Below are 26,993 nucleotides of genomic sequence, written 5' to 3'. Positions count from 1 at the left end.
TTTTTCTTTCATACTTTCTTTCCGTACAAAAAATCTAAAAATCCTTTATAACCTATTCATTGAAAACTCATACCCAAGTATACTACTAAAGAAAATTTTATTTAACACTCCACAAAATTTAACTAGTCATTTAAGAAACGAAGAAAATCTGTCTGTATCACAAGATAGAATTGGACCTGTAGATCCTTTACCACAACAAACTACAATTAGATATGTATCTCTTCCATACATTAAAGACATTGGACAGAAACTAAGTAGAATTTTTTCATCAATTAATAATATCAAAATTGCACATAAAACGGTACTAACAATTAACAAAGTTTTTTCTAAACTTAAAGACCAATCCGCACTCTTGTCTTTAACAGATGTTGTTTACTGTATACCGTGCGGATCATGTGAACAAGTATACTATGGTCAAACATCAAGATGCCTTAAAGATCGCATTACATCCCACAAGTCAGATAATAGACTGCATCCTGAAAAAACTGCATTGGGTGAACATGTATTTAAAAATGGGCATCAGATAGATTATAATAACATCAAAGTAGTAGAACAGGAAAGTAACATCACCAAAAGACTTTTTCTTGAAATGGCCTACATTTGCCAAAATAATAATACAATGAATCATAAAACGGATATTGGCCATCTAAATGAAAAAATGTTCTCCTATTTGTTACTACTAGATAAATGTAATAATAACACAAACAACAATTTATCAATTGACATTTAAAAGAATTTTGTCAAAATAATGTCACGTATTTATTTAGAATAATTAAGTGTTTTTGTATTTACAGTAATAATTTTTTTAAAATTTTAAACATAAAAATAGTTTTTATATGTTAAAATAGATGAGAGACCATGATAAATTTTATCAATATTATAATAGATCTTTGTTGATACAACCTCGTTAAGTTTGTAAGTAGAAACAATTTTTAATTAATTATACCAACACCAACAATTTCTTAATCACATTTGTAGCTCCCTGATGAAGGACATAACCAATGTCCGAAAGCTTGGAATAAAAATTTAAAAGAGTACACATTTCATTTTTATTGCTGCAAACCCACTATTTAACGTTTACTTCCTTACGTTGTCAGTAAATACTTCTGGTTCATTATATATATATATATATATATATATATATATATATATATATATATATATATATATATATATAGGAAACTCTTAAAGAAGGAAGGACTCAAGAGGACCTCAAGAAAGAAGGACTCTAATGAGTATCAATTGTTTCGCCGAATGTTTTCGCCAAAGAGAATTAATTTTTAAAATGGTTCGCCGCTTCGAGGAAACTTTATGCTGGGTGAAAGAAAAAGGCTCTTCCCTCCTAAAATGCACCAAAAAGGATTTAGAGACTTGTTTTTAAAATAAAAAAATAAAATGGTTTAGGGAAAAAAATTCGACATTTATTGTTGTCTCATCACAAACAGTTACAAATATAGATGGTGATACAAAAAAATACTATGTAATTAGTTACAAAGATAAATACCAAAAATAACAAAGAAAAAACACTTACTATGTCCTATCAGTTTACAAACTCTAGGAGTTGGAGATACTACAAAACTTACAATTGTTAATGTACGACAATTTGTAGCAGAAATAAATGATTAAAAATAAACAAATATCTTTAAATGAAACAATATATAGAGGTTAACCTCTTTTTTTTTAACAAAAACAAATTTAAAATATCATTAAGTGTTTACCAGATGTCAAAAACAGTGCTAACTGTTATATGTCAATACTAAATCTTAAAACTGAAAAGAAATAATATGACAGCAAGCTAGGCCACGCCCTAATACATACAATTTTAATTCTTACAATTTCTTAACCTGTATGAAAGCAATTAGGTATTCTTAGAAAAAATGTCTGTTTTTACTTCAAAAGTTCAAACAAAAACGTTACCTGGATTTCACTAAAATCTCCTAACTTTAAATTTCTGAGGGTATAACTGGACTTCACTGGACTTTAGAATTTCTGAAGATAGAAACTAGACTTACACTCTCTGCCACTCGAACAAATTTATCTCCAAATTGCTGAAAAAGCCTGTGATGACAACCAGGGACGAACAAAACGAGAATGGAAGCTGCTGGGCAAAATGAAAACACGTGGTTATCCTTCAAAGTTGTTGTAAACGCCGTTTTACAAATAGCTCAGATGAGAGATGGCATTGAAAATAAAATACAGTAATTACTCGTTCAAAACTGACACATTACATTGGGCATAATTCACTTTTTCCAACAAATTTGCCGGTTATTGACACCGACACCCACAGCGTATTTCCTTTTCAAAGATTCTCTCCAACCTGACTTTCGACCTTTGATTGACCTCCGTTGTACCGGCCGGCTTCCTATGCCACACTTTTCCCCTCTAACCCGTCCACGCAACAGACCAGCCCAAAATTCTGGTCAAAAACGACTTGAATCATTCTCAGCTTTTAAAATTGTAAAACTAGGACATCATATATGAATTAGTTTTAAGAGAAATTTGTACCTAACCAGGAGCGTACTTAAAAGAGAAATCTCGAATAATTTTATTCAGTTTTTGATAAAAAAAACAACAAAAAGAAAGTCAAAAATGACAACTTAAATGAGTCGAGACTTCTTAATATAAAATTTTAGATAATGGCTAGTTTGGGATTAAACAATAAAAACAACATTAGTTACAAGGAATGGGCTAGCGTGCCATCGATCGCCAGACTCTTTAAAGTCGAATAGATTGAAGTTTTTGACTCTACTTGAACTGTAGGTGATATGAGTTTCTATGCCTTAGGGGAAGCCAACCTTATGCCCTGTAGTGAACCTCGCTGACATTCATAACAGTAACACAAGTAATTTGTCGGACAGCCATAACCATGTCACCTCGTTGCCTAAACTAAAAGCGGTACACAAAAACAAAGGAATGCTCTTATACTTATATTAAGAATATACGTTTTAAAAGCGATAAAAATTAATAACCTCGAGATATAGGTATTTGCCAATACAGGCCCGTAATAAGTTTTTCATTCAAGTAATTCAATAAGCTACAAGATTACACGATTATTTGATTATATATATATATATATATATATATATATATATATATATATATATATATATATATATATCTACGGCATTAAGTGAACTCCGCCCATGTTAAAATTCAGGTTCAATTGAGCTCCGTGGTCAAGTGGATACCGATATACGGAGCTCACTTGACAATTCCGTAATATTGGTTCAGTCGATTCATCAACATGTAGAGTTTAATAATTTATAAAAATTTTTTGGAGCCCGTAAATACCCCTGTATCATAAATGTATATCGCTTAGTTCACGTGTATATATTATAGGGGTCGTTCAGATCTTCTTCATTGTATATTTGAACCATACGTTTATCGGTTTAAGTAAGCTCTGAGAGTTTGGCAACTATGCGATTATACCGTATGTTTTCAACATATACCCTGAACGGTTTATATGGGCTCCTTATTTTTATCTACTGTTTGTAGACAGTGGAATGTCATACGCATTACACTGTGTAACAGAGGATATTATATTACCTGGTATAACTAAGTACTAAAATGTAACTGGTTCTTTAAAAAACAGGTATGTAGATACAAAAGGATTTGGGCTTATTATTGAATGGAATGTTCGCTTGCATCGAAAATTTTATTTTTTCTGTATTTTTAAAGATGTTGTTTTTTTATTTAATATAATTTTATTAGTTCAATTAGTTCAAGAAATTTCGTAATATATTTTGTTTACGTGAGTATGTCTTTGTACATTTTATGTAAGCATCTGAATAATAAAAACTACTTTTATTTTATCCAATCTTCTGCGATATATTGTATAAAGCTTTTTTAATATTTTAGTTCTGGTCTTATTTGTGTACTACATATGATATCTTGATAGAAGGTTATCTCAAAATAAATATGGTTAAGTGCTACAATAGATATTTTTGTGTTAAAATTAATAGAAAGAATGGTTAATTTGTCTAACAAGGTATATTCGGCAGCAGAAGCATATAGTACAAGCGTCTATGTTTTAAGGGCGGAAGGACGTGCGCCTCATTTTTAGCTGACAAGCTTGCGAAGAATATTATTTCTGGTCCTTAATTTACCTTTTAGTTTTAAACAATAATCTGTGACTGACCCGGTGTAATACAAACTATTTTCAAGGAATTTATAGGAAGTCTACAGTTCAATGATTTTATGACAAGATTGGATGTTCAGTTTTGTGAAAACGTCTATGTCGAGGAAATTGAAGGAGCACCCACGACTTTTTCAGGGGTTTTGGCTGAAAATTGATTCATAGTTTATTTTTGTTGTGCAATAATAGGTGTCTCGTCTATATAATAGAAGTCCTAGTATCTACCGGTATGGATCGTTTGTTTGTGTAAATGTTATACAGTGTAGGTGCCTTTATGCTACCCCAAGCGAGACCGTTCTTCATCTGCTATTCTTAACATTGAGTGATACAAAAAATATTCTCTTGTGTAGGCATACGCAAATAATATAAGTGAGTTTGTTATCTAAGGGGATATCGTATAGTTTTTCGAGAAATATTTTGTAATTTAAGGTGTCGTAAGCGGCATTTGGATTGAAAAATACCACCCCTGATACCCGATATTTTTCGTACCCGTCTTTGATGTGTTGGGTAAGATTTAGCATTTGTAATGTACCTGATCTTCCCTATCTATAGCCACTTTTGTCTTTTAATTTGAGCTTTTCTTCAAATATCGGTGAAATCATATTAACGATCTTGTGCAAAAGTATTTTAAATAGCTGACAAAATAAAGATATTGGCCGATAGTTTTTGTGGTCGTTGGAGTTTTTGCCAGGTTTAAGCAAGGTAACAACTTTGGCTTGTCTCTAGATTTTGGGTGTTTCCATAATTTGAATACAGTTGTTCATCATCCGGATAAGCCATTGTGGTGTTTTTGGTCCAGATTTCGTAATAAGCTTTGTGCTCAGATCCTCAATGTCGGTAGTTGTATTATTTTTCATTAAATATGTAGATGGTGGATCCAAGCTCAACATCGTTGAAAGTTTCTCTGAAAGCTGACTGGTTTTGTCCTTTCTTACTTTGAGTTATTCTTTGCTTTTTTTCCGACAGAGATAGCATGTCTATATCTATAATGTGGTTTTCAGCGATAAGCTTTATTCCAAATACCCTACGTTAGGCCCTATATGTGTTTCCTGCACTAGAAATAAGTCAGATTCGTGTTTAGCGCATATGTCTGATCAGTTTAAGTAAAGTAAAATTTCTTGATCTCTAGATATACCCTTAACAGTTATAAACATTATGTTATTAGAATAGTTGGTCCTAAAAAGGACCAATTTGACAAAATCATATTAAAGGGGTGACTGAAGAATTAGCCGATTAATTATTTAATCATTACCCTGGGTATACCCGATTGTGGTGGTTTTCTTAGTACTTAAATTTTCGTAAAGGCTCGTTCTTTGAACCCCCTAAGTAATGCCTAATATTTTACTTTTTATTGAAAATTTAAATTTTACATGCCGTGTATTACTTTTTGACGATATTTCGAATCAGATTTGTATAGTAATAATTTAAGGTATTAAAGAGCCTGTTTGTGGAAAATAAATAAGTTTGTGATATCGTTCTCAACTCATATATAGATAATAAAAAAATAAAAACAGTTAAAATAGGTGTAAAAAATTTCAACTTCATACATCGGCGCCATTGTTCAGGTGATGGGTTTATCACAGATATCAAAGGTTACATTTTAATTCAAGGTTCTATTTGCGTATTTTCAATATTAAAAGAGTAGGAAAAGACACGTTTATGCTTTTTTTTTAAATCTATTCTATTTTCTTTCTAGAGTTCCGTCTTTTTTGAACGACCTGTGGTCTTTTTTCAATTGGACACTTGTCCAAGGCTATGACAAATACTTTGTCCTCTGCTATTCTAAATTAATATGACTGATTCATTATTTTCTCTAAACATTCTGTCCTCTGCTATTCTACATTAATATGACTGATTCATTTTCTCTTTCTTGCAGCTATTTTAATGTTTATCCTGTGTATCTTTTTCTACTTCTTCTTCTTCTTCTTCTTCTTCTTTTTATATAGCCATGACTCTGTCTGTTTTTCAATGTGCCTCCAGTAAGTTGCCGTTCCATGGTTTTCGTGGTCTTCCTACTGATCGTCTTCCTATTGGGTAACCGTCTCTTGCCGTGTCTACTACTCTATTTGTTGTCATTTGGCTTATATGATCGTTCCATTCTACTCCTCTATTTCTTAACCAGTTCTTGATGTTCTTCACCTTGCATCTACATCGTATATCTGTACTTCTAGCTCTGTCCCATAGTGTCTTACCATCAATTTTTCTAAGTGTTTATATCTCTGTTGTTTCTAACATCCTTTTTGTCCTGTTTATGTCAGGTCTTGTTTCTGCTGCGTTTGTCATTATTGTAAATTTTGTAAATTCTGCCTTTGGTTTCTTTCCCGATATTTTTATTTCTTCATATTGTTTCATTTAGGCAGCCTGCGGCTCTGTTTGCTCTATTCAGTGGATCTTCCACTTAAGTTTCGAGCTTTCCGTAGCTAGATAATGTGATACCTAGATATTTAAACTTCATCACTTGTTCTATTATCTGACCTTCCAGCTCCAATTAACATATTAGTAAACTTGCTGTTGTAACCATGCATTTTGTCTCTTTTGAGGAAATTAACATGTTAAATTTTCTGGCGGTTATATGAAATTGGTGTAGCATACGTTGTAAATCATCTTTACTTTGAAAGAATAGTACTGCGTCGTCTGCATAGCAGATTATTTTAATTTGTTTTTCTCCTATTTGGTATCCTCTTTTATTTCTTACTTTTTATTATTTCATCCATAATCCGGTTGAACAATAGAGGACTCAGGAAATCTCCCTGTCTTATCCCATTACCAGCTTCAATAGGGTCGGTTAGTTCTTCTTCTACTTTTACTTTTATTGTGTTGTTTTGGTATATTTTATATTTTCGATTGTTTTGATTATTCAATGAAATTGACATTAATTTGATAGTTTCCATTTTATTAGTACTGATGGTATATAACTAGCATCTGTTGGTACTATATATCAATTTGAACATGTGGAAGTAAGAGCACTCTCTTGTTAGTAATTTCAGTGTAAATTATGACGAAACCAGAAATAACCCATAATATTATCCCACACCTCAAAGGTCTGCCTCGCTGTATCTGGGAGACGCAATAATTCGCTTTTGATAGATATAAACAAAAACCCACTAAGACGAACACAACATAAATCAAAAAAATCCGTCAACCTGTCAATAGGGACATACAATATTAGATCGATGTCTACGGATGAATAAGTACATGAACTGAAAGAAGAATTAACAACCATAAAATGAGATATCATAGGCCTATCAGAAACTCGACGAAAAGAAGAAACCCGAATACAGCCTATGTCATACTTAAAATAAGAAGAACATTAATTAAAATTATCTAGGTATATGCCCCCACGACAGCTTATGATGACGGAAGATATCGAACTATTTTATGAAGATATATTAAAGACTATGGAAGAACATAAAAATCGTCTTATACTAGTAATTGGAGATTTCAATGCCAAACTGGGTAGAAAACTAAACAATGAAGAAACTAAAATAGGAGATTTCGGCTATGGTCAGAGAAATGATAGAGGTGCTACTTTGATGAACTACCTAGAAGAAAAGCATATATACGCAATGAACTCCTTTTGCAAAAAGAAGCCCCAACGAAAGTGGACATGGGTCAGCCCTAATGGATCCACAAAAAATGAGATCGACTACATACTGTCCACGGAACGATATATCATTAAAGATGTAACAGTTCTTAACAGATTCACAACAGGTAGCGATCACTGGATGGTCAGAGCAAAAATTAGTGTTGACGATAACTATGAAATGAAAAGAAAAATAATTAAAAACTAGGATCTAGTAGATAGAAACAAACTAGGGCAATATAAAGAGATATACAAAGACCTATTAAAAGAACAACTTACTTAAAAATTAGACAGTGATGACAAAGATATAGATGAAATAGACAACATACTTACAGCAACGATGATTACATCAGGAAAAGAAATAGCAAAAAAGGATCTAAAAAAGAACAATTATATATCAACAGAAACAAAGAAGCTTATGGATAAAAGAAGGAAGCTATAGAATATGTAGAAATCAATAAAACAATAAGCAGAATAATAAGAAAAAATAAGAGAAAAGAACAAGAAATAAAAATAGAAAAAGTAATACAAAACAACAAAAATATGAAATGCTTAAGACCGAAATTAGGTAAGTGTGAAATAAACAAAAAAAAAAGATGAAAACGGACTAGAAACAAACGTTAAAGATGACATTATAAATATTATCCACCATTTCTACTCAGAACTATATAAAACAAAAAAGGAACCACCAGAAACAATTAAAAACCAACTTAAGGCTAAAGTAAAAAATGTCAACTCAGAGCTACAGCCAGAAATAAGCAAATCAGAAATAAAGAAGGCATTGAAAGAAATGAAAAACAACAAATCGCCAGTAAAAGATGGAATAACTGCAGATATGCTGAAATATGGTGGAAAAGTGGTAATTAACAATCTACATTCCGTTTTTAACAAGATATTAAAAGAAAAAAGAATCCCAAACAACTGGAAGGAATCCGTAACCATTATCCTACACAAGAAAGGGGATAAAGCAGATATAAAAAACTACCGTCCTATAACACTCCTCAATGTAATGTATAAACTCCTAACAAAAATTTTAACCAATAGATTGACGACAAAATTCGATGGATACCAGTCAAAAGAACAAGCTGGTTTTAGAAAGGGATTCAGCACAAGTGACCATTTACTAAGTATGAAAATACTTATAGAACGAGCAAATGAATAATGAAAAATGAATAAGAAAATGAATTGACCACAGATATACGGAACTAATAGCCAATATATATAAGGAAGCCAAAACAACAATTAAAGTATATGAATAAACAAAATCAATACAAATAAATAGAGGCGTGAGACAGGGTGAAACAATATCACCGAAACTTTTCAATCAGGCTCTGGAAGATATTTTTAAAAGATCAGAATGGGAAAAAAAAGGTATAAAAATTTATGGACAACGCTTGAACCATCTAATATACGCTGATGACATCGCATTGATAACAGATAAATGAGAATAATTATTTGAAATGATGAAAGAACTGGACGTAGAAGCTGGAAAGATAGGCCTTAATATGAATTACAGCAAGACCAAAATTATAACAAATACAGATGAAAACATCACAATGAGGATCGGACAAGATGAAGTAGAACAAGTTCAGGATTATATATATCTGGGTCAAACTATAAAACGTAACAAAGAAAACCAAACAGCAGAGATAAAAAGACGAGTTAGACTGGCATGGGCGACATTTGGCAAACTAAGCTACATTCTTAAAAACAAAAGATATCCACAGCATCTTAAGACCAAAGTATACAATCAATGCGTACTCCCTGTTCTAACTTATGGTTCCCAAACGTGGACATTTACAAAAGTAAACATGGACATAACCATAAAAACCCAAATAAATCGTTGATCAATTATTCACTATTAGGCAGTTAATGAGAAATGTTGGGAATACAAAAAAAAACATTAAACTAGTTATTTATAGATTTTAAACAAACACTGATATAATCATAAGAATAAAACTATGAAATACCATGGCAGAACTAGGCTTACCTAATAAACTAATTTAACAAGGAGTAATCTACAAGTAAAGTATCTTACTGTCGACTTATTTTCAAATGTACTGCAAAGAGCTCTAAAAAATGTGAACGAATTATTAACAGCTGTTTTGAAAACTAAATATTATGAGACGAATTGGGGATATTATATTACACAAACTAAACCGCTTGCCTACAAAAAATATTAGGAAAATATGATACGACGGAAAAGACTAATGACTTTACAGTTAATTGCCACATAAGTATCAATGTAACTATAGCTCACAAAATGGGTTCAATTACATTGCAATTTTTAAATTTTTCGTGATAAAATGAAGTGATTCATTGTTGTTTTGAAAAGGTAAGTTGTTTTTTATTTTTGTATTACTATCATCTGATATTGTAATATGAACAACATTTTTCATAATATATTCTGAAATGCGCTTTCTATTACTGATAACGAACAGAAGTTTTTTTAACTTCTCTTTTAACTCTATAATTATGTAGGAATTTAGATTTTTATCTTGTTCTTACTATAGTGCTAAAGCACAAATGTAGTTATAGTCTACCGTATTTTTTCATAGTGGTCATAGTTTTTGATTGTAGTATAGCTTATGTGTTTATAATAACTAGCACATAGAAAATAATAAAATTTTGTACCCTGTGCTTTATGTTTATTATCCTTTATTGTATTGGAACATCTAGAAGTATAGTAATACATTTTAATTGTTGAACAAAAGAGAAAATAAAAACACTTGTTGTGGTGTGCCACTTAACCATACACAAAATCGTACACAAATAGTCAAATGGTAGTAAAAGTTTCCGATATAGGCCGCCAGACGGCAAAGGCATCGCCGCGCTCGATGTCTATACTATGAAATGTTTTTCAGATAGTCTTCGGATCAGATTTTTTCAAAACATTAAATTACATCTTTTTGTCTTTCTTTATTTAGGCTAACCGCTACTGTTTTTTTTTCTTCAGCGTTTCTTCTTAAATTACATTAATGTTATATTTACAATTCTTTCTGGAACGAGCTATAATTTTTCTCAAATAACCATTTTGTGTGGTTTAGTCACCTTACGGTTTAGCGTGCTTTGGCTCTTTAAAGTCCCTTTTAATATTAATATCGTTTGAGAAATTTTTCCCAGATGACTAAATAAATTTCTTTAACATACAAGAGAGAGGACGTAGAGTAGGGCATAACGTAACTTAGATGTTGAATGAAAACTGCAAATTGCTGCTTAGATTGACAAATACCACTCCTCATACCTAATATCTTTTGTACCCATCTTTGCTGTGTTGGGCAAGATTTAGTATTGGTGACGTACATGATCTTTCCTGTCTATAGCAACTTTTGTCTTTTAATTTGAGTTTTTCTTCTGTTTTACCTCTTGAGAAGTATTTTGTAAAGCTGACAAAATAAATATATTGACCGATAGCTTCTGTGGTCGTTGGAGTTTTTGCCAGGTTTAAGCAAGGTAACAACTTTGTCTTTGCTTTGTTTATCTGAAGACTTTGGATATCAGTAACTGTTGTATTTTTGGTCCAAATTTTATAATAAGCTTTGTGCTCAGATCTTCAGTCAGTGCCGTACTATTCTTCATTATATACGTAGATAGTGGATCCAAGCTCAACATCGTTAAAAGGTTCCTTCAGCTGACTGGTTTTGTCCTCTCTCATTTTAAGTTTTTCTTTGCTTCTTTGCCGGCAGAGATAGCACTTTTACATTTATTGTGATTTTCAGCGATCAGCTTAATACCAAATACATTATTTTTTGCCTTCTATGTATTTTCTGCACTAGAAATGCGTCAAATTTGTGCTAAGCGCATATGTCTGATAAGGTTAAGTAAAGTAAAGTGTGTTTATCTTTAGATATGCCCTTAATATTTATAGACATTATTAGAATAATTGATCCTAAAAAGGACCGATTTGACACAAATCATATTGACCGGGTGATTCTGATTAGCCGATTAATTAATTATTCATTACCCAGGGTACAACTGATTACGGTGGTCTTATTTGTACTCAAATTTTCGTAAAGGCTTTTCTTTTGAACCCCATAAGAAATGGCTAATTAACTTTTCATTAAAAATAATTTTACACACTGTTACTTTTCGACGATATTTCGAATCAGATTTGTATAGTAATAAGTATAGTTAATATGAAGTCTCTTTGTGAAAAGTAAATGAGTTTGTAATATCGGTCACAACTCATATATGAATGATAAGGACATAAACGGTTAAAATAAGTGCACAGAATTTTAACTAAATATATCGGCGCCATTGTTTAGGAGATGGATTTATCCCAGAGATTAAAGGTTAAATGTATATTCCAGGTTCTATCTACGTATTTTCATTACTAAAAAAGTATATTTAAAATAAAGGCCTTAAGATATATTTAGATTCTATGGAAATTAGAATCTATGGAAATTAGCAAATTAAAAAATACAGACATAATTATTCTGAATGACAAAATTGAGACAAACAGTTGCCTCAAGTATTGTTTATATTGTAAAGGTTATCGTCATAGTATAGTCAGAACGCAACAAGGTTCTATTGGCTTTTCTGCTTTTTGTCTCCTCATTCCTATTGAAAACTTAGCCACGCAAATAACGTTTTAAAAATATGTATCAATATTTCTTTAGTGTCTTTCCTAAGATAACTTTTTTTAAGCCTACTTCGTTTGACTACATGTAATGGATTTGATAGTTCCCAACAGATAAGTATTGATTGTAGGTTGGATACCAGTTGGTTGTACAGGCATGTGTTGATAAATATGATGGGTCGGTAGGTAGTTCCATTATTTCTAAATCTGACCATATGTTACCTCCCCTGTTGATTCGTGGACGTCCTAAGGGCATTTTTTCTCTCGGGGCATTCTCCCAGTTTAACTTGGAAATGCAGTTATTAGAAAGCCTTTGGATGTAGCCAGCGTAACTTTAACGTTGAGATTTAGTCTCTTGTATGACGTTGCTATCTTTATATATCTGTTAGACCTTGGCATTAGTTCCGGTTCGGTATTGGTTAGTATTCGGACCTTTGTAAGTTGGAAAATAATTCTGATGGCTTTTCTAGTAATCCTGATCTAATTAATACCTAAGTTTTACTTACATTGTTTTGTCAGCGTTCTCGTCACATTTAAGTCAATAGTTTTAGGATTTTAGGGATTTGTATTAGACTTCTGGATTTAAAAGTGTTATGTGGGTTATATTTACATCAGTTAGCTACCTGAATATTCCATTTTATTTCTTATGTGACAGCGTTATCTACGATACCTAAAACGCTGCAATCTTTCAAAATTATATGGGTTTATTGTTACGTTATGCCCTACCCTACGTCCTCTCTCTTGTATGTTAAAGAAATTTATTTAGTTTTCTCATTACTTACTATCAGACCGTTTTTTGCTGCTAATAGCATTATTTTGTAGCATTCTAATATTTAATCTATGAATTAAATCCGGATAGCAAATAGATATTTTTCACTTTCTCGGAGAAATAATATTCTAACATACAAAATCCTATTAAATTGCCAAAACCTTTCTTGCATATTATATTTACTTATGAGGGACAGCAGCAATATCAGTACCATAATAAGGCGTATAGTCCTGGACTGGCTAATCGTTGGATAATTGAAAGCATGAGTGTAGCAGTTATATTGTTTTCGGGACTGCTACCTGGTATCGGGGAGCAGAGATATCAGTACCAAGTTAGTGCATATAGGAATTGTTGCTTGAACTTTATTATTATTAAACAGCACTATATTTCCTAGTAAAATCCTCATGACTTTACAGTAAGACAAATTTTCGAACGTTGGTTATGGAAACATCATGTACATACCACCGGATTCCCTAGATCGACATTCAGCAAAATTATTTTAATAATGATGCGGGAGTAAAAATATAAATATCTGGGAGCTTACATCAACAAAGAATTAGATTCAGACTAAGAAATCAGGGTACGAATAGAAATGGCAAGGGCAGCGTTCTTAAAATTCAAGCAATTGTTCTGTGACAAAAATCTTAATACTGCGCTGAGACTGAGGTTTGTTGAATGTTACGTCTGGTCTCAACTATTGTACGGAGTAGAAATATGGACGGTAAAAGCGCAAATAGTTAGGAAGCTTCAAGCCTTTGAATTTTAGATATACCGGAGAATGTTGAGAATTCCATGGACTGCCAGGGTCACCAATGAGGAAGTGCTGAGAAGGATGGGTCGAGACAAAAAATTGTTGAGAACAATAAAAGTACGCAGGACTGCATACCTGAAACACATACTAAGGAATATAAAGTCTTCTGCAGACCATCATGCAGGGTAGAGTCGATGGCAAAAAGGAAATAGGTAGAAAGAGGAAGTCATGGCTGCGAAATATTCGTGACTGGACAAAGATGACTGTAGACGAATTATTCCACGTTGCAAAAGACAGAGATACTTTTAGAAATGTGGTCGCCAACCTCTGTTAATGGGGACGGCATAGGAAGAAAAATAATGATACGCTAAACAAAAAAAAAACAGAGATGAAGATAGGCGCCAAGAAACTCTGTGTTATAAAACAGTTGAATAAAATACAGATTCTCGATTCAAATATTCAAAAATTTAATGAAGAGCTTACCAAAATAGAAATAACGTCTATTTAAAATGCAATTCATTAATGGCTCAAGGTACAAAGCAGTCCTAGCATCTGCTAATGATATTAATCTTATAAGAAACTCTCTCCGCAAACGACATCTTCAACAAAGTGAAGAGAGCACGAAAAATGTTTTACTTAAAATCAACAAAATAAAAACCAAATACAAGCGAATCAACAGAAGAAAGCAATTCAATACAGAGCATAATTCACTTAAGACCTATTTTAATACATGAATGCGAATCATGGACAATGACTAAAACAAATAAGGAAGAACTCCGAATATTTGAAAGAAAAATGATAAGAAAACTTTTTTAACCTCATTATTATATTGCTACAAATCCGTATAGAATAAGAACACATACTAAATAAAGAAAGCTCTTATAAATATATTGTTTAGGAAAATAAATCGCTTAAGGTAGATCGGACACATGCATAGACGCCAAGATGTCAAACTTGGTTAAAAAACGTAAACTAATTTTTGAAACCAAATTCAGTATTTTGCTTTAATCTGTGCCTTCTAAGAATTGCAAGGAAAAACAGACGTTGATAAAACTGTTATTAGAGGCATGGGGAATCTAAAAATTGCATTCCACAACATATCTCCTCAACTAAGCAAAAATCCTTAACGAATTGGTTTCTAGTACTCGTACAGAGTATATCGGAATAAAAGGAAAAAGACAGTTAAGCAAGAAGAAAAGTGCAAGCATTTACGTTTTAAGGGTGAAAGGATGTGCGCCCCATTTTTAGCTGACAAGCTTGCGGAGCATACTATTTCTGGTCCTTAGTTTGCCTTTTAGTTTTAAACAAGATTCTGTGATTGACAACGTGCGATATAAACTATCTACAAGGTATTTATAGGAAATTCAGAGTTCAAGGATTTCATCACACTATTGGATGTTCAGTTTTGTGAAAGCGCCTGTGTTGGGAAAATTGAAGGAGCGTTCCTAAGATTTTCAAGGTTTGGCTTAAAATTAAATCGTAGTTCATTTTTATTATATTTAAGGCATCTATTAGATTTTTCTCCACTCCAGCAACAAAAGTTTTTGGTTGTGCAATGTATGGTCTACATGAAAATCCTAGTATCTACTGGTATCTGTTGATCATTTGTGTAAATGTAATACAGTGTAGGTGCCATTACGCTACGCCAAGCGAGACCGTTTGTCTGCGTTCTCCATATTACCCTTGAATGATACGAAAAATCTTCTGTTCTGTAGATATACGCGGATAAAACGATGTTTACAGTTTGTCATACAGTATTTGGAGAAATGTCCTCTAATTTAATGTGTCGTAGGCGGCATTTAGATTGACAAATACCACCCCTGATACCTGATATCTTTCGTACCCGTTGTTGCTTTTTGCAACAACGGGTACGTTATTACGTACGTTATAAGTATTACGAATAAAAATAAATAAGCAAGAAGAATATAAGTGAACCATATTTAAAATAAGTGACAGAAAAAAGAATATTATATATACATTTACTTCTAAATTAAAAATAAAATACTCGTATGCCTGATCACGAAAGATACAAAATTTACAAGCGACAAAGTATTTTTTAAAACAACCGAACATATTATATGTAATAATTGTAATAGATATGTTGGCTATAATCAAATTACCATAAAGTCACCGAAATATTTTATCTGAGTAATGATTCACTATTGATTGCTACGTTACGTTATACGATACATTTATAGTTAAAGCGAAATTAGGTGTTATGCCTACTTATTATTTTAGTATCTGTTACAAGTTACATACTAAAGTATTATAGTAAGATATTGAATTCCCTACGTTTAAAAATTGAAATATTGAAATTAGACAGTAAAAAATTGTAATTTTAAGATTGATTTACAAATTATTATAATTTAAATTTTACTACTTTATGAAACAAATATTGTACATCATAAAACGTAGCAATCGAAACATCGGAACGTACATTTATATAATAAATTTTTCAGTGTCAATGCATTAAAAAAAATACTAATACATAAAAATTGCCTTTTCCAAGCTTATAACAGACACTAACTTAAGTTTAAAAATAATTAAAGCAAGTAATATAAATTACCACCATAAAATATTTAACTACATTAACCAAGTATTTGTGAAATTTCAGAATGAATAAATTGATTGATATTTAAATAAATTTCAAGTTCCAAAACGTACCTGCTATAAAATTTAAAAATCTACGACTAATCAAATTATTGGCAACATCGGAGGAGTTTAGTTGTGTACGGGGAAGAATACATACGGATCCCAAAAGTGTTTTACCCTATTACGGAGTTCATTTAATCCTACATGTTGGTCGGAGTCTACATAAAGCGCTACCCAGATAATAATATACACGGTGTATATTCTCCTGGAGTTAGTATAATACCGTTTTAGTACGGGGCCCACATTAACCGCTAGATCTATATATATATATATATATATATATATATATAGTTGTATCTTTATCAAACTAACCCTTGTGAGGATTGTACTATAAAATTAACAGAATAACTTAACATTTGACATTATATAATTTCTTCTTCTTGTTCCTTTATTGGGTAATATCCCATGGGATAATTTGCCCAGCTTATTCAGGGGAAATATTCTCAACTTGCTCTAGACAATCGAATATCCCCATATAAAACTAAATTGAAATTATTTTATATTGAATGAACACTATGTTGAAACTTTTTCTTCTTGGGCCAGACAGTATAGGAAAGACAATTCAACACAGGATAAAACTTTTCTCGCTTGGATGTAGCAACCAGTCTTTTTCTACATAATCTTTTCTTTTCTATTAGGTGCTTTTTAGTTATTTATATATAAAATAAGTGATGAGGTCCTCAGAGTTCCACAGCAAACTCTTCTGCAGCTAACTACTTAATTCAATAGCTACTTTACTGTGGACTGTCCAAGTTCTTCATTTTTTTTTTTCTACCAACGGATGATAGAGAACCCAGGTGTAAAAAAAGTGAGGAATTGGTAAGGTTATGTTATAGTAGATAAGATAGAAATATATTGTAGATTTATTTTGGTTAGATTAAGAAAAGTAATCAACAAATTTAGTCTTTGAGAATTAAGATTGGATAGGAGAGAGCAAATCTCTATAGGAGTTTGTAGTTTTGTTTTAACCAATTCTTTGTAGGGGTCAAAATTTGGAGAAACGTTTATTGGACACTCTAGGATAACATGATTCAGAGATCCAATTTGACCACATTCACAGTATGGGTTGTCTTGAATACCTATGCGGAATAAATGGACGGGAATGGTACAATGTCCTGTTCTCATTCTAATTACTGCGGTGATATGTCTTCTGTCTTTATAAGGAAATTGATTGAACCATGGTGATTTGTTACATTTATTGACTATTTTACTATAAAACGACCCTTTTGATCTGTTTGAATTCCATTCTTGTTCCTATCGAGTCCAAATTAGCTTTTTAATATAAAATAAGTAGTTTGAATAATTCAATTTAACTTTGGCTGGCATTTTTAGTGATCTTCCTATATTTGCCAATTTGTCTGCAACACAATTGCCCTTAATATCCGAATGCCCTGGAATCCAAGCCAGAATAATACTGATGTTCTGTTGATTGGCTTCTATAATGCCCCTTTTGGTCACAATAGAGGTATGTTCAGTTTCCATTAAGTAAGATGTTTTCCATATCTTTTGGATAGCACTCTTAGAAACAGACAAGATTAAGGCCCTCTTGATATCGTTCTCCAAGACAAATTGAATCGCACGATTAATTGCAATAATCTCTGCAGTGCAAACTTGAGTCTGCGTACGGAGTTTACTAGAGTATGAGTATTCAAAGTCAGGACAAAAAACACTAAATACTGCTGAGCCCTTACTATCAACTGACCCATCTGTATAGATTATAGTGTGAAGTGGATTGTCAAGTGAGATTCTTTGAAATTGAATTATTGCATGCTCATCACCTTTATTAGATTGCACATTCCTAATTGGGATAGAAGTTAATTGATATTCTAATTCAAAACTGTGGCACAGAAATAAGTAACTAGAAAATAAATTTGGGGTATACTGGAATTTATTCATGATGGAAACTAAGAGGGGAATACTTTTTATATTCCAGTAATTATGATTTGATTGCATTGATATCTGTAATTGATTCAAGGCAGAAATTATTGGATTATTAATTAGCATAAGATTTTTTAGGAGGAATTTAGAATTAAGCAATTCCCATCTGTACTTTAGAGGAATTTGACCACTTTCACCTAACAATGCATGAATAGGGGTAGATCTCATACATCCTGTTATGATACAAATACTCTTATATTGTAATTTATCTAACCTATTGATTAGTGCCTTAGGACAATCTGATAATATTTGACATCCATAATCTAAATGACTCTGTATCAAACCATTATGAACTATCTGAAGAGTTTTAGGATCACTACCCCAATATGTTTCACATAGAGCTCTCATTACATTCAAAATAACCAAATCATCTGCATACTTTGTCAGATTACAACAAATATTAATATATTAATTAAAATTACAACAAATATTTATTCATATTATTATAATTACAACAACTATTAATTAATCTAAATATTATTGTATTATTTAATTTTGTTTTTCTTTCAGTCAAAACTTATTACTATGGTAACCATATCTTCTATTTTTTTAAATTCATTTTAGGTTAGTTTGGCAGAGGAAGTGTCCATTTTTATGCAAACCTTCATTGCAAATTTTAATATAATATGTAAAAATGTTTTGTTTGCATTTATTAAACAAGCAACAGAGTTTATGTTAATAAATAATTAAGAAGGAAAAAAACCAAACACAAATAACCAATAAATTTTATCTTATTTATTTGAACTTGGAATAATCCCTTTTTTTGTGTAACGTTTTAAAGAACTTTTATGTAGTTTTTCTTCTTTTTTTTTTTAAAGAAGATTACTGTATATAGCACTAAGAAAAAAAAACACTTAAGCCCTGTAAAAGAAAAGAAAAAACAAAGAATAACGAACAATATATATATATATATATATATATATATATACATATATATATATATATATATATATATATATATATATATATATATATATATAGGAATATATACTTATATATTATTACATATTTATCAACTAATGTTTCTTTGAATAAGTAATATACTTTTGGATGATTTAGTAATAAGTTTAAAAAAGTATCGAATAAAGCTTCCGTATTTAGTAATTCATCATTTTAAAACTTTTAAAACTGCCTGTTTAGTTTAGTTTCTAGTGTCTTTTGAAGAGCCTTTGACACTTAAAACAAACATAGTTGAACTTTCAGTTCAACACTGAAAACCGCTTCAGGTATTTCAAACTTCGTATAGTGCAATGAGTAGACAAAAGCAGTAACGAACCAAACTTAAATCAATTTTCATTAAACCTAACTGCTGACATTTGTACAAAGAGTGCACATAAAAGCACAAATGAAGCGCATACATACACTTTGTATTTCTCTAAAAACGTACGAATCAATAAAACTAAGATATCAAAAATTATTAATATACCAGAAATTCATTGACCAAATTGTATTAAACGTCTTGCATAATAACAGTAAATGAATTTTATATTTATGTTTATTCTGTAAATATATATATATATATATATATATATATATATATATATATATATATATATATATACATATATATATATATATATATATATATATATATATATATATATATATATATATATATATATATATATATATATATATATATAGTGTGTCCAATTAAGTCGGCACCACATGGGAAACTTTTTTTATTTCAGAAAAAAAAATTTATTCTTTATAAAAGGAATAACTTTATTTCTAGATAGCTGTAATAACTGTTTAATAGCTTCCTCGTATTTTTCCTCAACACAGATAGTTCTTTATTCTACCATGGCGAATGCTGAAATGACAGCGTCATTTAGATCGTTTACTGCCATTTCTAGATCCGTGGCGTCATTTATTTATCGTTCTCCTCATCCTCGACAGATAATGGTCTAGAACTTCTTTACAAGCCTCTCAGGTGGTTGAACGTGGGTTTCGATAAGTGCCTTTTGCTGCTTTCACTTGTTAGGTGTATCTAATCTGTCTACATTCTGAGCAGCTCTCCTCCTCAGACACATGCAATTCTGATATAAAATTCTACTTCTGGTTATGAAAGTCGGTTTTTTGTTTACATTAAATATGTCCAATATGTCCAAATTATTTGTCATAATAAATTGCACTAGTGATTCATTCCTTTTGTTGGTGTTTGTGCTCATAGGTCCTATGGTGTTCGTTGGCATCGCGGCCGATGAGCAGCTGCATCTTTGTTTTACTGCAGTCTCTTACCAGCTTCTTTACTTCATTCGTCGGTGTAGCTCCTCATCGTCTGCAGGAAGATCGACCGAGCCCAGAATAGTCTCTCTCGTTTCCCGATCTTGACTTTTTCTGTCGTTAGATCTCTGGAACAGAAATTAATAAGCGGCAGTATCTTTAGCTCGTTTCTGGTAATTACACAGGTCCGGGAAACTTCAGTAGATCTGCAGTAGATCACTTCTCTATTTAACCCTAAATTTTTGACTTCTCTTTGGTTTGCCCAAGGCCTTTGTACTAGGACAATATCAAACTTACTCTTAAGCGCTACCATGACTGCTGAGACTGCCTTACAGTGTTGATAGGGTAATCTAAACTACTCTTAGGAGTATTTTTCTTGGCTTGCAGATCTCTAAAGGTTACCCTATTAAGTCCATAGTAAGCTTCGTAGTTTTTCTTCTTTAGATTTCTGCAGGATTCTTCATCTATGGAAAAAGCCAGAAGCTGGACCCCCTTCTCTATGTTCCTGCTTTAAAGTGGTGTCCTAATTGTCTGTGTATCTATGGATTTTGGTTCAGTGATGAAGACCAGGACCTTCATACTCATACCCTGCGTCGGTGTATGATTTATTTAGGTGTCAGTGAGATGCTTAAGTAATCGATGTTAAATTTACGGCATTCCGTGCCTCAACGCACCCGACGAATGAAGTAAAATTATTTTTGAATTTTATCTATTTTTATTACTTTTTATTTATTAAAAATGTTTTTTGTGATAAAAGGTATTTTAACATCTTAGATGTAGTTTTAATAAAGGATTAATTGCGAGAAAAAAATTCAAGTATTAAAATTCTAAGAAATGTTTGACAGCCACAAAGTTACAAGAGTTGGCTCAAAATTTATCAGATATCGAGAATATAGTGGACTATAGCAATTAAGCGAAAGGTGAGGTTAAATGAATTATACAAAAGCGACTCAGGACTATCCATAGACGAAGATTTTTAAAATTTGGATTAATCGCTTAAGCATTTTTTTAAAACCAATTTTTCAATAAAACTTAGTAATAATAGTAATTTTTTGTTTCAGATCAATCTACTTTTTCTTCTAAATATTATAAGAGTTTTAATAGTGAAACTACGGGAAAGCCATACAAGCGAGATAGAGCAAGTACGGTAAGTTGTTTGTGTTTCAAATATTTTTTAATAAAGTTAAATTTAAAAAGAACAAATAAAAACAGTATTATAATATAGATAAATAATAGTAAACAAAACAAACAAAACCAACTCTAAGTCTAACCTACGGCACTTCCCGTGAAATAAATTTGAAGTTAAAGGGGAAGGCCTTATATTTGAAAGTACAGATCTGAATTATGTGATGGGTAGCTCGACTAGACACCAGACTCAGGAAAACGCAAGTGTAATATAAATAAAAATGTATTCAAATAAATAACAAGAATAAAATTAACTGCTATATAATATGTACAATAAAAATAAAAAGATCAATTTTTGTAAATACATCGACAGGACTGCGGTTCAATGTTGATACCGATGAAAAATAAATATTAGTGATATTTAGATGGGTGAGACAAAGGACGAATTGCGGTCAGTACTCAAAAGCTAAGAAACAACTAATTATTACTTAACCTAGGCTAGAAGTGGGACGAGACCGGTCGATCAATACTTGACACTGATGGGGAGCGGAGGCGGTCGATCAATACTCGATTCAGACGGACAACGGAAGCCATCGATCAATACTCGATCTCAAGATTACAGGGAAGGACGATGGTGTCTGATCACTTAAATATTCGGAGGTAGGAGCTCTTACCAGATCAATACTATATATCAAACTCAGGTTTTTGTTCATCTCCTTGGCGCATTGTTCAGATGTCAACAAAAAAATGAGGGAACGTCTTTTCGTTAGAAGAACGGAGTGGTAATGAGCGGCTTCTGCGCCATGCAGTAAAATACCATGCCAGACATAAAATGGATCGGTGGTGACAAATGAACGAGTATGATTATAGAAGAAGAACGCTATATGAAGATAAGAAAAATACTTTTATAATTTATGTTCAAATGTATGGAGGCAGAATTAAAATATCTTATCGCAAAACACGGGTTTTTTTGACTACTAAACAATTAAATAAAGTATTAAATTTACTTCTTTTTATTATGAATCGCTAGACTGATTAAAGTAATATAGATACTTTTAATAGATGCTCAAAAAAGGAATGCGGATAAGATTATATTACGGGGTGATTTCCCAGACTTTTAGCATACTTATCTCCAGACAAAATCAATAATAGGGTGAACCTTGAAAATAAAGTTTATTTATCGGCAGTATTACGCATTTTGTAAATAGTTTAAATACACACAGGGTTAATGATATGGGAACTTAAACACAATCTACAAATACGTAAAGTGCTCTCCAAAATTTTAAAGTCAATATAACTAAACCGCTACAAATACAACACAAATATCTGGAGATACAAATAAGTAGACAGTGAAGAACCAAAGTATCTAGATGGTACCTCTTATTCTCTCTACTACTAAAGTCATTTCAAAAGACCTCCCAGAAAACATAAAAAGCTGGGTCTAAGTTGTAACGAATATTTTTGTCTACCACATGGGGTATTATTATAAGGGGTAGAAAATTGGGGACAGAAATTATTGGGACGGAGATAGGGCAAGCAAAATATTTACTACTTATGCGAACGGCATTCAGGGTTTGTTTGTAGAGCTGACGTTGTGTATAAGTAAATGACAAGAGGTCGGATTGGGGCAACTACAAAAAATGAAACAAAGGGGTACTAACGTGAATCTCTTAGGACAAACAAAACAAAAGGAACCAGGAAATACCTCTAGTAATTTAAAAAGGATGCCGCTTCGAGGTGTCAAATTATAACCATTAGAACAGCTAGTTGTAACTATTGAAATAATTATTAAACATAAAAAAATATATCTTTTCAAATGAAACTAGAAAAAAGGGGTTAGAGAGTTAGTCAAGATAAAGAAACAAAATGGTTTACAAAAAAACTTAAACATTTATTGTGTCTCACCACAAACAGTTATGTTACAAAATTACAGATGGCACAAAAAATACATATTAGTAGTTACAAAGATTTATATCAAATTAATAAAAAAGAAAAAACTTACATATGTCCTAGCCGTTTACAAACTCTATGAGTTGGAGATACCACAAAAACTTACAAATATTACTGCATGGAGGTTAACCTTCTTTAAAAGAAACAAAACAAAAAATCTCAAATATGATTAGGTATTTATCAGACGTCGAAAATAATAAAGCTAGCTGCCATATACTAACATTAAATTTTAAAACAGAACAATTAAAATGACAGCTAAGCTACGCCCTAAGACATATCATTTTAATTATTACAATTTATTTACATTATGAAAGCAATTATTATTGAAAAATTGTCTATTTTTACCTGAGTTACCTGAGTTTTCTAAACTACTTTAAATTTTCTGTAACTTTACTTCACTGCATTTTCTGGGGGTAGAACTGGGTTTTACTGGAATTTCTGGGGGTAGAAACTGGACGTAAACTCTCTGTATAACGAACACACGAACAAATTCATCTTCTAAACTGCCAAAAAGCCTAGGATGACAACCAGAGAGAAACAAAACGAGGATGGAAACGACGATTCTTCCAATCCTCACTTAAAACTTTAACTGAACCATTAATTGCCACAAAACATTATGTATACAATACATTTTTTATGAAAAGAGACGAACAACAAGGAAAATTTCAAATTTGATTTAAATTTGGAACCACACCTAAGCCGACTGTCTCTTACAGCGACCCAAGTGAGAATGTCGCAATTCTTAAAAATCATTTGCTACCCAACAGTAAACAAAATATATATAACCGGAATATTTATTTAAAACACAGAATATAAAAGTGGTTTTCGAACAAAAGAATGCCGAGAAAGTACGCATCTATGAAATGTAAACAAACTTTTAAAACGTGTTTATATCAACTTGGCGACACAAAAGGGATCGATATATATTTCGAGTACTTTAACTTTTAAGACAGAATACTGAAATACACTGAAATTACTCTTCGGTATTTTAATATATATACCAGGGGATTTAAATTTATATCAAGGAGAATGCAAATGCTACAAAGTGAACCCCTGTATAAGACTACTCAGAAATGCAGAAAGCTACTTTCAGATGCAGGGCGCATAATTTCCAAGTTATACGTGACTGTACTTGTGTCGCATTAAGATTACTTACTCCGCGTTGTTAGCGCTACGTGTAACTTGATGCGCGCTAGGTACAAAACGAGAACTGCGCGCTAGCAATACTTGCCGTCGGGATAACGCGAACTCGCCGACGGCAATGTTCATGGTATAATAATTATTTAATCCATGCTTTTGTCAGGTTGGGCCGATGCCAATGACACTACCATATAGAAAATTATACAAACGACATTGCCGTTCGTATAATTTACTCCATAGTGCCATTGTCCGGTTGAGTTGACGCAAACGCGGGGCTGCTAACGTAACGACATTGGTGCTTGTATAACAGGGCTCTTAGACAAAATATTTAAAAGGCTAATAATTGTTAGACAAAGGACCCCGCAACTATCCTTCTCGAAAACCGGCCCTGGTCAAATTAAACAAAAGGTCGCTCAATGATAGTTCTTAGTGCGTAGATTAAAAAAATCAATAGAACCTAGGTCTAAAAGAAAGACCTGAAGCTGAAGCTACAGCCTGCTGAAGGTATTAGATTTAGATGCTTAGTATACGTCAAGCGCACTAATTCAGTCAACAAAAATATTTACTTTGTAACGATAAGACTACCAAAGAGAATTGAAATACTATTGTAAAAATAATACCTCAATCAACCATGGGAGCTTATCGTCTATACCTTGCCTAGCTCAGTATCTCAAGGGTGAGTTCGTCTTGTCTTAAACTAGGGATTGAACCCGAGTTCTCAGTTGATAGCAAATAAGACAAATTTTAACCAAACATATTGATTTAAATGAATAAAAAAACAATAATTAACCCTGCCAAAGCTTAACAGTTAATAAGTGTTACTTATTGCTTCGATGGGCGGCTTGTGTGTTCTAGCCGTTGGGTCCTCCAATTAGAAGTTGTGGCTTCTGGAGAGAGAGCTGCAGTCTCACGTGGCTGTATGTAATAAGTTTTGGTGTCCAATAAACCAATAAATTCAACAACTCCAATTAAGTTTTGATGTGTCCAACAAACCCAATAAAAATGAGTCTTATAATAATTTTTGCCTTCTTTTATAAATTTCAAAAAGAGGCAAAAAATAATCCCACTACAGAAAAGTTGTTTTGACAGAAAGTGGGAGACTGAATGAAGTTAGCACAGATGTCATTGGATGTTGCTATAGATATCATGAAACTAGCTTGTCTGTCAACACGAAACAGACTAGTCTGTCGAACAAAAAGAGAGAGGGCGAATATTTATTCTACGGGACAGAAAGAGAGAGAAAATAAAGACAGAGGAAGAAAAGAAAAAACATTTTGTGGGCGCCAAGTAAAAATCAAACTGAAGATAAAGAAATTAATAAATTAATAAAGAAATTATAATGAAATAATTATTAAAATATAAATTAATAAAGTTGTGACGTTTATAACGTTACACACTCCTACCACCCATCAGAAAAATTTCGAACACAACTGAGAAATTTTTCTCAAAGAAAACAAGAACACAATGTTCTACCTAGGAATAAATATATGCAGTAGTAATCTGTAGTAATAAATCAAAAATAAATTTTTTATAACAAAGCAATCAAGTTAATGAATATAATAACAAAAGAATGATCATAAAAAAAATTTAGAGTATTACTAAGGGAAATTGAATACTTCCCAACGAATTGTAGTATCCTTCAAACTAAAATTTGTTATATGTTATTTAAAAAATATATATATATATATATATATATATATATATATAACAAAATAATTAAATTAATGAATATAAGTAATTAAGTATACATTACTATTCATAAAAAATTTAAAGTATAACTCAAATTTGCTATATTTAAAAAAAAATAACAAAATAATTTTCAGATATTAATCTGGGGAAAATAAAAAAAATTACCCAATGAATTGTAGTATTCATCACACTAAAATTATTAATCTAATATTAATAAATTACTACAGAGAATATCTCTGGAAAAATAAAAAAATTATTCAATGAATTTCAGTATTCATTAAACTGAAATTAAATAGGTACTGTTATAAAGTAAGCAGTATGATGGTGTAGCATAAAGTTTATAATAAAAATTTAATAATAATAATATACAGTTTTTGAGGGGAATGCTCAGGGGAATATGAATGCATATTACCCAATGAATTTTAGTATTCGTCAGGCTAAAAATGAATCGAGAAT

General features: G+C 31.7%; 1 protein-coding gene across 2 annotated transcripts in view; it reads left to right on the top strand.

Moving 5' to 3' along the window:
* Window positions 1-26,993, top strand: part of LOC140434772 (PDF receptor-like) — a 1,054,707-nt gene that overhangs the window by 884,929 nt on the left and 142,785 nt on the right. For both annotated transcript variants that reach the window (XM_072523274.1, XM_072523273.1), the window contains exon 10: window positions 21,695-21,780. In XM_072523274.1, coding sequence (XP_072379375.1) covers window positions 21,695-21,780 — 86 coding nt within the window. The remainder of the gene's footprint in view (window positions 1-21,694; window positions 21,781-26,993) is intronic.

The sequence above is a fragment of the Diabrotica undecimpunctata genome, chromosome 2, assembly GCF_040954645.1.
Source record: "Diabrotica undecimpunctata isolate CICGRU chromosome 2, icDiaUnde3, whole genome shotgun sequence".
In the NCBI taxonomy this organism is placed as follows: domain Eukaryota; kingdom Metazoa; phylum Arthropoda; class Insecta; order Coleoptera; family Chrysomelidae; genus Diabrotica; species Diabrotica undecimpunctata.
This window is presented reverse-complemented; position numbering and strand designations above follow the sequence as displayed.